The sequence below is a fragment of the Centruroides sculpturatus genome, unplaced genomic scaffold (genome assembly GCF_000671375.1).
Source record: "Centruroides sculpturatus isolate CEXI.00-Female unplaced genomic scaffold, Cexi_2.0 scaffold1071, whole genome shotgun sequence".
NCBI classification, from domain to species: domain Eukaryota; kingdom Metazoa; phylum Arthropoda; class Arachnida; order Scorpiones; family Buthidae; genus Centruroides; species Centruroides sculpturatus.
Genome location: NW_019385447.1, coordinates 251242 through 265684, shown reverse-complemented (window position 1 = coordinate 265684; position 14443 = coordinate 251242). Strand labels below are relative to the sequence as shown.

The 14443-nt window shown below is 30.2% G+C and overlaps 1 protein-coding gene across 1 annotated transcript in view; it reads right to left on the bottom strand.

Annotated features, from left to right (window-relative positions):
* Positions 1-14443, bottom strand: part of LOC111639102 (proteasome assembly chaperone 2-like) — a 33341-nt gene that overhangs the window by 2851 nt on the left and 16047 nt on the right. Inside the window, exons 4-5 of the mRNA XM_023384881.1 lie at positions 14004-14180; positions 9416-9524 (exon numbers count right to left, since the gene is read on the bottom strand). Coding sequence (XP_023240649.1) covers positions 9416-9524; positions 14004-14180 — 286 coding nt within the window. The remainder of the gene's footprint in view (positions 1-9415; positions 9525-14003; positions 14181-14443) is intronic.

Here is a 14443-nt window from a genome sequence, read left to right as displayed (position 1 = left end):
CCAAAAGAAGGTATGATGGAAGCAAGACAACTGCATGTCACCAGTTCCTTTTTCAGAAATTTTATAAAATTTTAATTGGATGTTTTGTGTTTTTAAAAGGACTTTTTGTGAACTTTACGGCGACAAGTAGCCTAAAAAGGAAGGTCAGTCGCCGAAAATGTTTTAGTCTTGGAACACAAGTAATAAATGGTGATCCTTTTTGGACAGTTTTGTCTTTTATTTTATTAAAAATAATTCTCCATCGGACGAACTTTTACAGAAGAAATTTCTACATATATCGTCACCAGGGGGCAACTTCTCTAAAAATCTACATTTTCCAGCGCTACTCTTTAGTAGATAAAAAGAAGAAGAAAACCCCAAAAGAAGGTATGATGGAAGCAAGACAACTGCATGTCACCAGTTCCTTTTTCAGAAATTTTATAAAATTTTAATTGAATGTTTTGTGTTTTTAAAAGGACTTTTTGTGAACTTTACGGCGACAAGTAGCCTAAAAAGGAAGGTCAGTCGCCGAAAATGTTTTAGTCTTGGAACACGAGTGATAAATGGTGATCCTTTTTGGACAGTTTTGTCTTTTATTTTATTAAAAATAATTCTCCATCAGACGAACTTTTACAGAAGATATTTTTAATTATTTATTCAGTAGAACATCTTCAAATACACCATCAAATAATAAATATAGGAAGTAATCTATCATCACTGTGAAATAAAGAAAACATCACTGACAATGTGGCAACAACACCGATTGTCAGTAGTCCAGTCATTCATGGGAGACAGCTGGATGATTGAGCGGTTAAGGTATCAGCTTATTGTTCTGGTGAGCCAAGGAAGAAATCTGGATTGGTCATAAAAACCTCAAGAATTTTTTGGGAGTGGGCAGTCCCATTCTAGATATGAAAGGTAATCTCCTTACCATTTGGCTTGATAAAAAGGCCTTCTATATAGCCCACTGGGCAGGTAGATGGGAATAAAACAAGCAATCATCCACTTGGATTCTCCACATTAAATGTGAGCATATAGATAAGTGCTTATTAATCCATGATTAAGTATTAAAAAATTTTGTTACTTGTTTATTATATGAAATATGTCTGAAGTACAAAATCAAGATTAAATACAAAATTACATTTGAAGATTTTAATGAAAGAGAATAATCTTAAATTTAATTTTGCTTTACTAATAAATACTTTCCTTTGTTTTAACTTTGTTTTCTTTGTTTAATTAATAAGATTTTTTCTTTAAATTTTGTATTTTTTATCCAATTAAGTAGAAGTTATATTACTATAATGTGTACAATAAAATATAAGTTTTACAACTATACAGATTTCTAATCTGGCAAGGCTGTTGACATCACTTGCTGCATAAACACTGTTGGCATCACTTGCAAACACAAGCAAGACATTCTAATTTTGTTTTCTCTTTTCTATAATCTAGAAAAATGACTAATCAGTACCCTATAGGTCCCAATTATTGATGGTCAACCTGAGTATATTTGATCTCTGAATTTGTATTTTAAGCAGTAGTTTTTAGTAATAAGCTCCCCTGAAGATGGACTTAGTTTGAAAATACTTGGGAGGTTGATATGAATAGAAGCTATCTTTGACTTTAATAAAGTAAATTTTATAATAAAAGCAGTAGAAACTGGAAAAAAATTTACAAACAAAAAAATAACATTATTAATAATAGGCTTGCTGTATTCTTATGCATTTTAACTAAATAATCCTATGTTTATAGGTATAGTATTTCATTCAGCATAGTAAAATATCCAAAGGTTAAAATGTACAATTTATTCAATTCTTTCTTCTACATATGCATTTCAGGTTGAACTCTCAATCCCTCTTCAGTGCTATATAATTTGTACAATTTCAAGTACAAGTGCATATCCAGTGTTTATGATTTTATCCAAGATGCATATCCAGTGTTTGTACTTGAAATTGAATCTCCACCTATGGTTGTTTTTTTATGAATATGTACAAATTATATAGCACTGAAGAGGGGTTGAGAGTTCAACCTGAAATGCATATGTAGAAGAAAGAATTGAATAAATTGTATATTTTAACTTTTGGATATTTTACTATGATGAATTAAATACCATACCTATAAACAGGATTATTTAGTTAAAATGCAAAAAAAGAAATAATATCTTATATCACTCCAGCAATTAAAATTTAATGAACTCAAAGTTTTGATCCAGTTTAATGGATAATCCTCAGTTGCAGAATGTACAAAACGAAATAGAACACACAAAATTTAAAGTAAAAAAAAATTAACAAAAGCAGCACAGTATTCAAATATGCACACACAAGATATTTTTTGTGTTTGGCATCTGAATATCCATTCAACTGGATTAAAAACGTTGAAGTTCATTAAATTTTAATTGCTGGTATGATACAAGATGTTTTTTGTTTGTATGTAAAGTAAATTTTATTGTGGCTCTCTCTGTAATCTCTAACTAGAAATTTTTGCATTTTTGTAAAAAATATATAACAAAACTACAAATATTTTTGAAATTTTGTTANTCCATTATTTAATATTCATATCTTTCAGAGTTTAAAAACTAAATTTTTAAAAATTTACTAGAATCAAATTTTTTAAATTTAATTCTTTGTAAACATTTTCATTCACATTGCATATACTTCTTTAGAAGTCATAAAAAAAAAAAAATTATACAATTGAAAAATTTTTCAAGATACTGGGTCTTATTTTCACTGATTCTGAAATGTCTCTCCAGTTGGATTTTAAATATGGTATAACAAAGATAAAAGTCTACTATCCAAAAATAAAACAAGCTTAGGTTTTGAAGGATGCTTTTCATGGAAACCTCTATAAATGAGAACACTGAAATAGCATTTAGAACAATTAAATTTTATTGATCTATTTGTTATTCATCTTACAAAATTGGAAAAAAATCAAATCTTTCTCAATCAAAGTTTAAGCTCAAACATTCACAAACCTGTCCACACAGGTGCATGCAATTACTGTATTCAGAAAAATCATTTAAAATCAACCTAATTTAAAATTTGTACTTAATTTTGAAATATGGTACTGTACATTTTTAAATTCATGAACACTGCTTTCATAAATCAATATACAGCTTGTGTAACTGGATGCAGTAAATATACACAAAGATAAAAAAACCAAAACTCTATCAGCAAAAGAATAATTTAATACAGTACACCCTTTGTTAACCAGAATAAATGCAACCGGCATAAAATAGAAGAACCATGCCAGTATTTACGACGACAGTAAAACCCTTACAGTGTTAATATTATTTCTATAATTCAATGAAATAAAAATAATGCTTTTTTAGAAATAATAAAACAAAAAGGATACAATTATACCTCTGAATGAGACAGGTGGGACCTTACCAGACTTTTAGACTATATCCATAAGAGCAAAAACATCAAAGGAACCATTACTGTACATGTGATCCTTCACGAGATACAGACTCTAAAATCAGCCTACTTCCATGTTGCACACAATCATGAGTCACGTATCTCTGCTAAGACTATTACATTTAACTATTTAGCCCATGCAACTATACCAGCTTTGTATAGTTCATGGAGTACTTGATGTTATACAGTTTTAGGGCTGTAGAGCTTGTCTTCACGTGGGCACTGCAAGTGCAAGCGACAGCATATGACTACTTGTGAAGCATCAGTCAAGATGAGTGATAGTGTCTTGGCCGATGCCAAGCAAAGAGAATAAAATAGGCAGTAGTACCGGCACATAAAAAAACTAATTTTTGGAGGTGAATATCTCACCAGGGGACTCAATTCAAGCTCTGAATGAGATGTTTGGGACCTTATCAGAGCTGTAGATAGTGGCATGCAGTGACATTTGATGATAGGAAAGCTGTGCTGGCCCTGGATAATCATTGGAAGTGTTTTACGATATTTTGGTGTGTAGCATCCACAAGCTAAACCACAAGAGGTTGGTGCTCTGTAAAGCACATGTATGAATGTGTATAATCTGGCTGCTTTACACCAGTGATCTCCAAACATATTTGATCGTGCACCCTAAGACAAAAATAATTATAAGTTGTACCCCATATAGTATAATAAAATTTGCTAAGTTTCCTGTTACCTGCAATTTGAATTTTTTCCATGAATGATTGCAAGTGATCGTGAGCCTACTTCTCATGAAGGATGACTGTAAGATCAGACAGCACACATATACAGTATTTTGAAGGGAAACTTGGCATACCCCAAGTATTACTTTGCATACTCCACTTTGGAGACCACTGCTTTACACGATTCAAATATTTTTGCCGTGGAAGCTGACCCATATTCAACAATACAGTGCTTCCACTGGGAATATGCATATACGGATTTATATTCGAATATTCAATAGCAATCTTATCATTTTTTTTCACATGTAGTATAGAAATTTGTAATAAGATACACAATGTAGTTATAATAAAATATTAATTTTAATTAATTCAAAGTACATTAAAATATGAAAATAATCACACAATATGTATTTATATTTTAGAAAATACAAGGGAACCTGTGCTTCCACAATATCCATGGATGGCATACCACTGGCTGTAGAGCATACCTATAGGAGCAAAAAATTCAAAAAAACCATATCTCTACAAGCAACCCTTTGCAAGACACAACTCCCAAAATCAACTTGAGTGAGATTGCAAGTTATGTCACTCCACTAAGACTATTCCGTTTAACTATTTAGCCCATACTGCTATGCAGGTTCGAGTAGCCCACTTGTTTGTAGAGTACTTTATATTATATAGTTTTAGCGGGGGTTTGGAGACTCGCCCCACCTGGGTGCCAAAGTGCAAGCAATAGCAAGCACCAAAGCACACAACTACATGTGGAGCATCTGTCAAGGCAGGCAATAGCAAGCATGGACAATAGGCAGTATACTAACACATGGTAAAAACTGACCTTTGAAGACAAATATATTGCAAAGGGTCTCATATACAGCTATGGTTCCTTTTTTGCTCGTAATTCTCGGTGGGTGGGAAACCCCTCATTCAGAGTTCACATATTACCGAAAGACTCTATATATCAAGAGCTAAACGCTATTTAAATACTGATAACAAAACAAATCGCAATCAAATAACTGTTTTGTGTTATTATCATAATATTTCATTTTATTTTTACCATAATCAGAGTAAAATTCGTCCACTTTTTCTCTCGGTGACCTTCGAACGGAAAATAGAAACTTTCCATTTTATTTGCGAAAGGCTTTTGATGTTGAAGTTCGATATGTTTACAACTTGCAAATTTCGTACCAATATTTATACAAGTGTTGCCAGCTTTCTTTCAATAATAAATATCAAACTTTTCATTTAAATATAAAATGAAATTCATATAATATTATTGTTGTTGATAAAACAATGTAAAATAGTTAAAAGATTTTTCAATTTCATTCCCTCCTTTTTAAGTCCTGCTAGAAATAACGCTTCTTTCATGCCATCATGAGCTTGGTTTATGTTGGTCAGACATCCTATTTTGGGCCGGACAGTCCGGCTTTTGAAAATTTTGAACGCTTTTATCTGGNATTAATCTTTTAAAATTATTTCTATTTAAAAAAATATAAATATAAAGCTAAATATAAATGTACAGTATACATATAACTACACTATAAATCAATTTCAAGAAGGAAATTTGTGAAATAATTTTTATATATATCTACTATTACATCAACAATAAATAAAATACTTTCTTACTGGAACTAAAATCAATATAAATAAAAACAAAATCTTTAAACATTCCAGCAAATCATTTTTAATATCTTAAAAACGTTTTCGAACGCTTTAAGAGATCATCCTCAGTTATCATTCTGAATCAAATGAAGAATTTGAAATTATGTAAAATAAAATTCAAAAAGCGGTTACACAAATTTACATTGACATGTAACAAGCTTAAATAATCGCAAAGACTATACAAATTAATTAAAATGAAATAAAGAAATAAAAAAATATGTACAACCAGTAAAAATTATCATAATTAACTTTGCCGCTTATATAAACTACATCAACTCATTGTAGAAGGATTTCCACGTCGATGATAATCCATTGGCATCCCTATGATTGATACAGTTTGTGTGCAACTGCGCCTTGTGAATTTCTAATTTTTCTAGATGTTTCACGGCTTGCTTGGATCTTGGATCAGGCATCAATCATCAAGGTTACAAGATTCAAGCAAGCCATAAAACATCTAGAAAAATTAGAAATTCACAAGGCACAGTTGCACACAAACTGTATCAATCATAGGGATGCCAATGGATTATCATCGATGTGGAAATCCTTCTACAATGAGTTGATATAGTTTATATAAGCGGCAAAGTTAATTATGATAATTTTTACTGGTTGTACATATTTTTTTATTTCTTTATTTCATTTTAATTAATTTGTATAGTCTTTGCGATTATTTAAGCTTGTTACATGTCAATGTAAATTTGTGTAACCGCTTTTTGAATTTTATTTTACGTAATTTCAAATTCTTCGTTTGATTCAGAATGATAACTGAGGATGATCGCTTAAAGCGTTCGAAAATGTTTTTAAGATATTAAAAACGATTTGCTGGAATGTTTAAAGGGTTTTGTTTTTATTTATATTACATCAACTGTAAATTTACATAATGATTTGCAACAAGTATTATTGCAAACTTATAGTGATGTAGCTAAAAAGTAAATACTTTTTCAGAATATTATCTCTTTCTTATTTTTGAAAGAAGGAATATTTACTTTGAAAATAAAAAATATGTGATTTCAACTTTTACATTATTACAACAATATATAAAATCCATATATATTGAAAGCAAAGTGTTCTGTCCCCACCAAAACCAAAACTTTACTCCTATAGCAACTATTCTTTAAGTTTGATTTTTGAATAATAACCTTTAGTTATATACAGAATACAGATATACAGAGTTAGTTTTAGTTTTTATATTACAGTAGAGCATCGATTATCCAAATCAATTGGGAACTGGGGTTGTTCAGAAAATCGATTTTTCAGATAACCGATTATGTACAAAAAAATATATTAACCTATCCCATGTTGAAATTCAGTCAAATCCTGGCACGTCCTTAAGTACCCTCTCATGGTCATGCCCGTGCTGCCAGCTAAAACACACACACCAACAAAAATAATATTGGAGTAGCCTAAGACATAGCCAAAGATTGCAGTGCCACAGCACTAGTAGAAATTTAAATTTGTCAACTGAAAAGCTTTTGGTTAATTAATGTTTTGGTTGATCGATATTCAGATAATTGATGCTCTACTGTATTTTTAATAATTTTTATCCTTATATGTGTATATACAAAGCAAAATGTTCCGTCACTGCCACACAAAAAAAAAAAAATGATTTGAACCCTTAATTACAATTTTTAAAATTAATTGTAATAACTCTTTTTTCTTTTGCAACATAACTATAGAAATTGTTTTAGTACTGTTTTGCACAAAAGATTATTAAAATAAATTAANAAACAAAGGATGAAATAATTTGTTTAACCAGCCCAAAATGTAGCCAAGTCAAATTTTCGTAGCCCAAAAAGTAGCCAGGGCGCCAAATGCTTTTTTTAACGCCAAACTAAAAAAAAAGTAGCCCAATTTGGCGCAAAGTAGCCAAATCTGGCAACGCTGAGTCCGGCTTTTGAAAATTTTGAACGCTTTTATCTGGTTGTACTTCGAGCCGGACATTAATTTGCAATCCTTTTTTAGATCTGCATAAAAATAATTATATACAAGATATCTGAAAAGTTATTGAGTAGTGCAGTGGCGCATCTAGAGGGGAGCCAAGGGTCCTGGCACCCCAAAATAAGAGAAAAGAAACATTAATAAATTTTCCAAAATTCTTTCCTAATTAAAATTCATTTTTTATTTATATTGTGTCGTGTCTTCTATTTCTATATCATTTATGAATTAGCGGTCATTTAAGGTGGGAATTTTATTGAATTCGCATGGAATTCTTTATCCGTTCAAACTTGGTTCCCCCAAAAATTAAATCTTGAGTGGGCCACTGATGTAGAAAGAAATCTGTAATGACGTTTGTAAAATTATACGAACGGTGTTTGCAATATCCAGGGCCGGATTTGAGGCGATTGGACGACTTGCGCCAATCGGGCCCCGCAGGACATCAAAATTTATATATTTAAAAACAGTTTCAAATTACAGAATAGATTAAACAGTTTAGCGATCATGTCGATTGAAAGTCAAGAAGCAAGCCACTTGGATTTTGATACTATTTTAGAAGATTTTACAGAACAAATACTTCGGAACACATAAAACATCTCTTTATACGTTTATATTCAATAAAATTCAATTATATTCATTCATCAACACATTAGAAGATTTTTTATGGCAAAAATTTATGTAGTTATATTCATTTAAAAATATAGAAATACTAAAACATATCTATGTATGTTTATATTCAATAAAATGTAGTTATATTTATATTTGGTACAGGTTTTTTGATGTAGAAATTTTTAATGCAGTTCATGACTTTTGATTTTTATAATTAGATTTTGGATTTTGTTTCAAACAAATATTTAAAATCTATATTTCAATATGTAAATTAACTGTTAATTAATTTTGTTATTTAAGGTAAACGCACCAGTAGTGGACACTGCACGAGTAGTGGACACTTTGAACTTCAAATAGGAGTAATAAGGTTGTAGATGGCTTCACTGTTCAAACATGCAAATCATTCAGTAGACAGAACTTCNAATTGATTTTTTTTTTTTTTCTAAATTATTGTACCAATGAAGTCATAATTTAAATTATTATTAAAAAATCCATTCATGAAGGGAAAACACAACAAAAATTGATTGAACATCTAACAAAGCTAAATATAATCAAAAAGAAAAAGCAGATAAAATGAATACATAAAGAAATGAAATATACTAAGGCACATACCAAAATAAATCAACAGGAGTAATAAAAAACTAGTACTGTCTTTTGATGTTAAAAGATGAAACAAACACAATATTGAGTTTAAAAAACACATATTTACAAATACTACTAACTGAAAAGAAAATTATCTTTTCTGAAGATGATGGTTATAAATCATTTAAAGTACTTGTAAATATATTTGTTTTTAAGCTCAATATTGTAATCTTTTAATCATCAAAAAGATGGTTTTTTATTCTATTGACTACATACAGAAATTTAAGAACATTTTCATTTTTAATCAACAATCTCAAACAATAAAACAATTTGTTGTATATTAATTAGCATAAAGTATTATATATGAATAAAAACATTTTAATAACTGGCATTTTTGTATTATTCTTGTATTAATTTGTATTCCTTCATATTTATTCATATACATATTTGTAATCTTTCATATTAATAGTTACATAACTTAATATCATTATTATGTAACTTTACACTTGTATTTAACACTCATTTTAAAGAAAATTAAAGTTTTAATTTCAAAAGTTATTTACTTACAAATTTCAGCCATTCATTTAATTGTTCCACCACTTTTAGAGCATCAGGAATATTGTCCCCTTCTGAACAGTTTTGTATCAAAACTATGATAGGAATTTTTTCTCTGAAACTAATTACATTTACAGATTAGATTTAGAAATTAGACATAAAAACAGCATAGCTTTGAAAATTGTGGGTATAATTTCTTATTTTATTTCATGAATTAATAAAAACTAAATTTCACTTAAATAATAAATTTATAAGAATAAAATGAAGCAAATTATTACATTCCTTTTATTTTATAAAAAAAAAAAACAAAATGAAATAGAAAACCTTATAGCCTAAACTGTAAAAATCAATGTGAAAAGTATATATATTGTAAAAATTAATAAACTACATTACAAAAAATAATGTTTTTTTTTAAAACCCCACCCTTTTAAAAATTCTGCACAGAGACTTTAATACAATAATAAGTTGGCAAATTTATAACTAAAGAAAAATACTTTTTAATATGAATGCTGAATTAAATAAAATAAAATAATTAAATCAGTAGTCATAATTAAATTTCAAAACTTACTATGATGCCAAATGTTTTAAAAAATTATACACTCTCAAATAAGAAATTAATGAAATTTTTATAAAGTGCACTAAAAGAAGAAGTTAACTTTTTAATTTGAATATTCTCAACATCTATTATATTTTTTTACTTACACAAATAATACCTTAAAATTAATTTTAGGAAAAAATAAACTTTAAGAATGGAAAATACAGAGAATTTTTATCATTATCATAATTTTTAGATTTTATTATTTTGTGCACATTCTTCCTCTCTCCTTTACAGACTACCCTTCCCCATAAGATTAATCCTATGGATCCAGCTTTGGCTGCCTTGCTAAACTGTCCTATTTGTTACAACCTGGTATGACCTCCGGTATACCAGTGTACTGGTATACCGGATATACGAGGCAGACATTCAGAACAGCACTCTGTTCTGAATGTCGGCCTTGTATATCCAGATGTCACACCTGCAGCTTAATTGTAGAGTAGATTGTCCTGACTATTCGATCACCCTGCTCCTTCCAATCTTTTGGATTTCCCAAGACTCTCCACAAAGGGAACCAACAAACTCACAAAGAATTATGTACTTTTAAACCTCTTCTCTGTCCTTTTCACACAACAAACTGTTCCTGGGAGGAAGCTCGATCACATCATGATCATATCGCAATAAGCACATCTTCAAGTGATAACATCAAGTCAATCTTCTATCTTCTTCATACAGATAGACCCTCAGATAACTGGGGGCACCTGGGCTGCTTTATTAGAGTGCCATCTCCAAAAATTCCTCATATTAGCTTATAAACAATATTCCAACAGACCCGCCCTCATTATAACAGTTTTCTTCCCAGAAAAACCACTGCCCGATACTAAATTTACTTATAATATCAAATTTAAAAGAGGGGACAATGCACTACAAAGGACTTCTACCATTCGCAAGACCTACAGAGATCCACCCAATCCTTCCCCTAATCCTATTCCTTTTTTAGAAATACACTTTGAACTTATAGCCCTCACAACTTCAAATTTATTCTTAATATTTCCCTATTTCTAGATGACCAAAGCTAACAAGTGGTGGGACCCTGCTCCCGACCACCAATACAGTCTATCAGCAATTAAGACAATATAGACTCTCCATGGTCCACACTACTTTTCACCCAATCACAGAGGCAATCACAAACCAGCAACTATCATCTTGCCAATTGGATACACTTGCCCCCCTCAACTCAAACAAGCATATCAAGAAGTCAATTGCACCCAACTAGAACAGACCGAACCAAAGGACCAAATACTACCAAATGCCTCCCAAACACCTTTATTTTGTCCTCCATCACCCTCCCAACTAACCCAACCACCTTTCCGCGCTCATTGCAACTCTAACAATTGTCCTTAATTTTCATTTCTCTATTTGACTTACTAACATTCACAAATATAATATCTATATATCCAATATAATCTACCATGTCCATTGTACAATATTTACCTCATCCACTGAACAAAAAAAAAAAAAAAACTATTATTCCATTGTATATAGTTTTGTCAAATAAATATTTGACAAAACTATATACAATGTTTTGTCAAATAAGAGTAAATATTTGTATTTACTCTTATTCTTGCATCATTGTGGTTTTGTTTTGATCATGTAACCATAAGAGAGAGAGAGAGAGAGAGAGAGTAAAATTCTGATCTGTAAACAAAACATGCAACTCAGAAATAATCCGTGACAATCTATATGCACGTTTCTACATGACAAACTTTTGTATAATATCTTTAAGATAATATATTTTCTATATTGTCCACGAGAGAGAGAGAGAGAGAGAGTGTGTGTGTGTGTGTATGCTGAGTTGGCTAACGATTTTCATGTCATTTTGTAACTAAATTAAAATTGAACTTGCCCATTCAAAACAAGCATGATTTTGGAAAGGCCACAGTGATATGAGAATTGGGATTACAAAGTAAACAACTTAACATCATAACATCAATTTTGTCAACTATCTGTCAACTTTCACATGTGAGAGTAAATCTTCCTTTAGGTTCTGAGCATCAATAAAGACTCTTTCTGACAATCTTCTGACCTGCTTTCCTGATTTCATTGTTTTAATATAACAACTAGTTACCAACAATAGTCAGTCACTACCTAGTCCTCAGCTGGGCCACTCATTTTCCTGTGCCTCCGTTACTCAAATTTCAGATACATTGTTTTACTATATCATTGAACATATTGGCAATTTCCTCTGTGGAGACATCTTCTCTCTTGCCTGTGGCCATATTATCTACTGTTGTCCCCCAGAATAAGAACTATCATCTAGAACTTTCCTCTTTTTGACCCAACCAGCAATCATCAGATCACCATCCTCTACAAGGTTTTTATTCCCATGCCCTCTAGTGTAAGCTCTCTCTCTTGCGACCATATATAGTTGTTTCGATCTAGTATGATAAGTATCATGAATCCTTTTTCTCTTTTTACAAATAAACGTTATTTGTTTGGTTAACTGGAATCCAAGTGAGTCACTTCCAACCTACTGTCTCACAGTCTCCATCCAGAACCCAATTGCTCATGCACATGGCTGCTCACACGACCTACTTTTAAAAACAAAACAATTCACCATCATGGCTTCCGTGTCAAACGAGACATGATACTGTCAGTCCTGACAAGGCATCAAAGAGGTGTCAACCCTCTGGTCACATTTTAATACATTAATTTTTAAAATATTTATTGCTTTGATAATCAAAAGTTTTCATTTCAAAGACCACAAATTGCATTTCATAACAATCCATTTGCTTATCTCTATATTATCCATTCCTACACACACTATATTTTTGTTTTTTATTAATCTCTTCAAATTATTGAACAAACAAATTTACTTCTTTTCTTCATTAATTTCCAATTTTTATTAAATCAAGGTTCGTATCTTCTATGTTATTGTAATCCCATTTTATTATATTCAATTTCTGTATTCTCCAAAGCTCCAGAATTTTTCTCCATTTTTTCAGTTTTCCAGATTTAATTCATTGTTGGAAATATCAACTAAGATTGTGTCATTCTCTCTCTCTCTCTCTCTCTCTCTCTCTCTCTTCAAGCCATTTTTTTTATATGTAGTAAATGCCATTCCAGTCACAATCACATTTTTGTAAGAAATTCTTATTTCAATATAAATTCTTTCATAGATATAATAATCCTAAATACTGTAATGATTCATGAATTCATGAGCCAATGGATCAAGTTTGCCACTTAGAAATTGTTAGAGAGAGATAAAATAGTTGAAACAATGGACACATATTTATATAAATGATTATGCATATTTGAAATTTTGTGAAGACAAAAAATGGTCAAATTCATGACTAAACAGTGTCATTTTATGTGAATAACCATTTGTGTTTACAAGGCATTTTGAAAGAACCTGCAGGACATCAAAACACCACCTCTCAATCAACAGAAAGTATACTTATCCAACTGTAACCAGAAATGTACAAACTGACTAACAGAAGTCTATAATGTTTCTTTCTATTTAATCTCAATTAAATTTACACATTAATGTGTGTTTGCTCATCTTTCATATGTGATCAAAAACACCTGTTATATAGCCACTACAAGCCATGAGTTATGTTTTTAATGGATGTTAATTGAGTGTTTGATAAGCACTGGGCTCTGAGCCAACTAATCCAATTGAAAAGTAAGTACTCAGTTTACAATAAGCACTCCCTTCTCAATGTAACCTTTGATTTCATGAAATTAGATGACTTCGAAAATTCCTATGCATGAATATAATTTTGTACACTCACTACATCATTACATTTTGTATAAAATTACATAATATTAACATATGATAGCAATTTCCATAAAAATCCAATAAAATTCTGTTTTCCAAATTCATAAAAATTCCATGTTTTCTTGGTTTTCCACAATTGCTATGAAGCCTGTTTCTACTGAATTTGAACAAAGATTATTAAATACTATTCTCATTGGATAACATCAATTAATTTAATTATGACTCAATTATTATTTTGAACTAATCTAAAATTTTTTCAAACTTAATGAAGAAAATAAATTTACCACTTTTCATAGAAAAGTTTTGTGATGCCTGCTCCAGGCAAGTGTAATTCTCCATCAGGTTTCACTTCATGAGTTTCTGGATCTTTGCATTCTAAATATTTCCAGTTCAACTTTTGAATTAAGTAATCTTTAATAGAATTTTCATCCTCTGATAAAGAAAGAAGAAAAAATGGAGTACTGAAAATAAAATAAAATGTATTTAGACTTTTTTTTTACATTAGCATTAATATTTTATAATTTCATTTAAAAATACAAGTTAAAAAATTACATTCATCTCCAAATAATTAAAAAAAATTTAAAACTTTAATGAAAAATATTAGAACTAAAATAATTCTTACATGCAGTCCCAAATACTTTTGAATTTCTGATAATGATTCCCAGAAGCTCAAAAGTACTTCAGACTGAATGTAAGAATTATTTTATATCAATTTATAAAATCT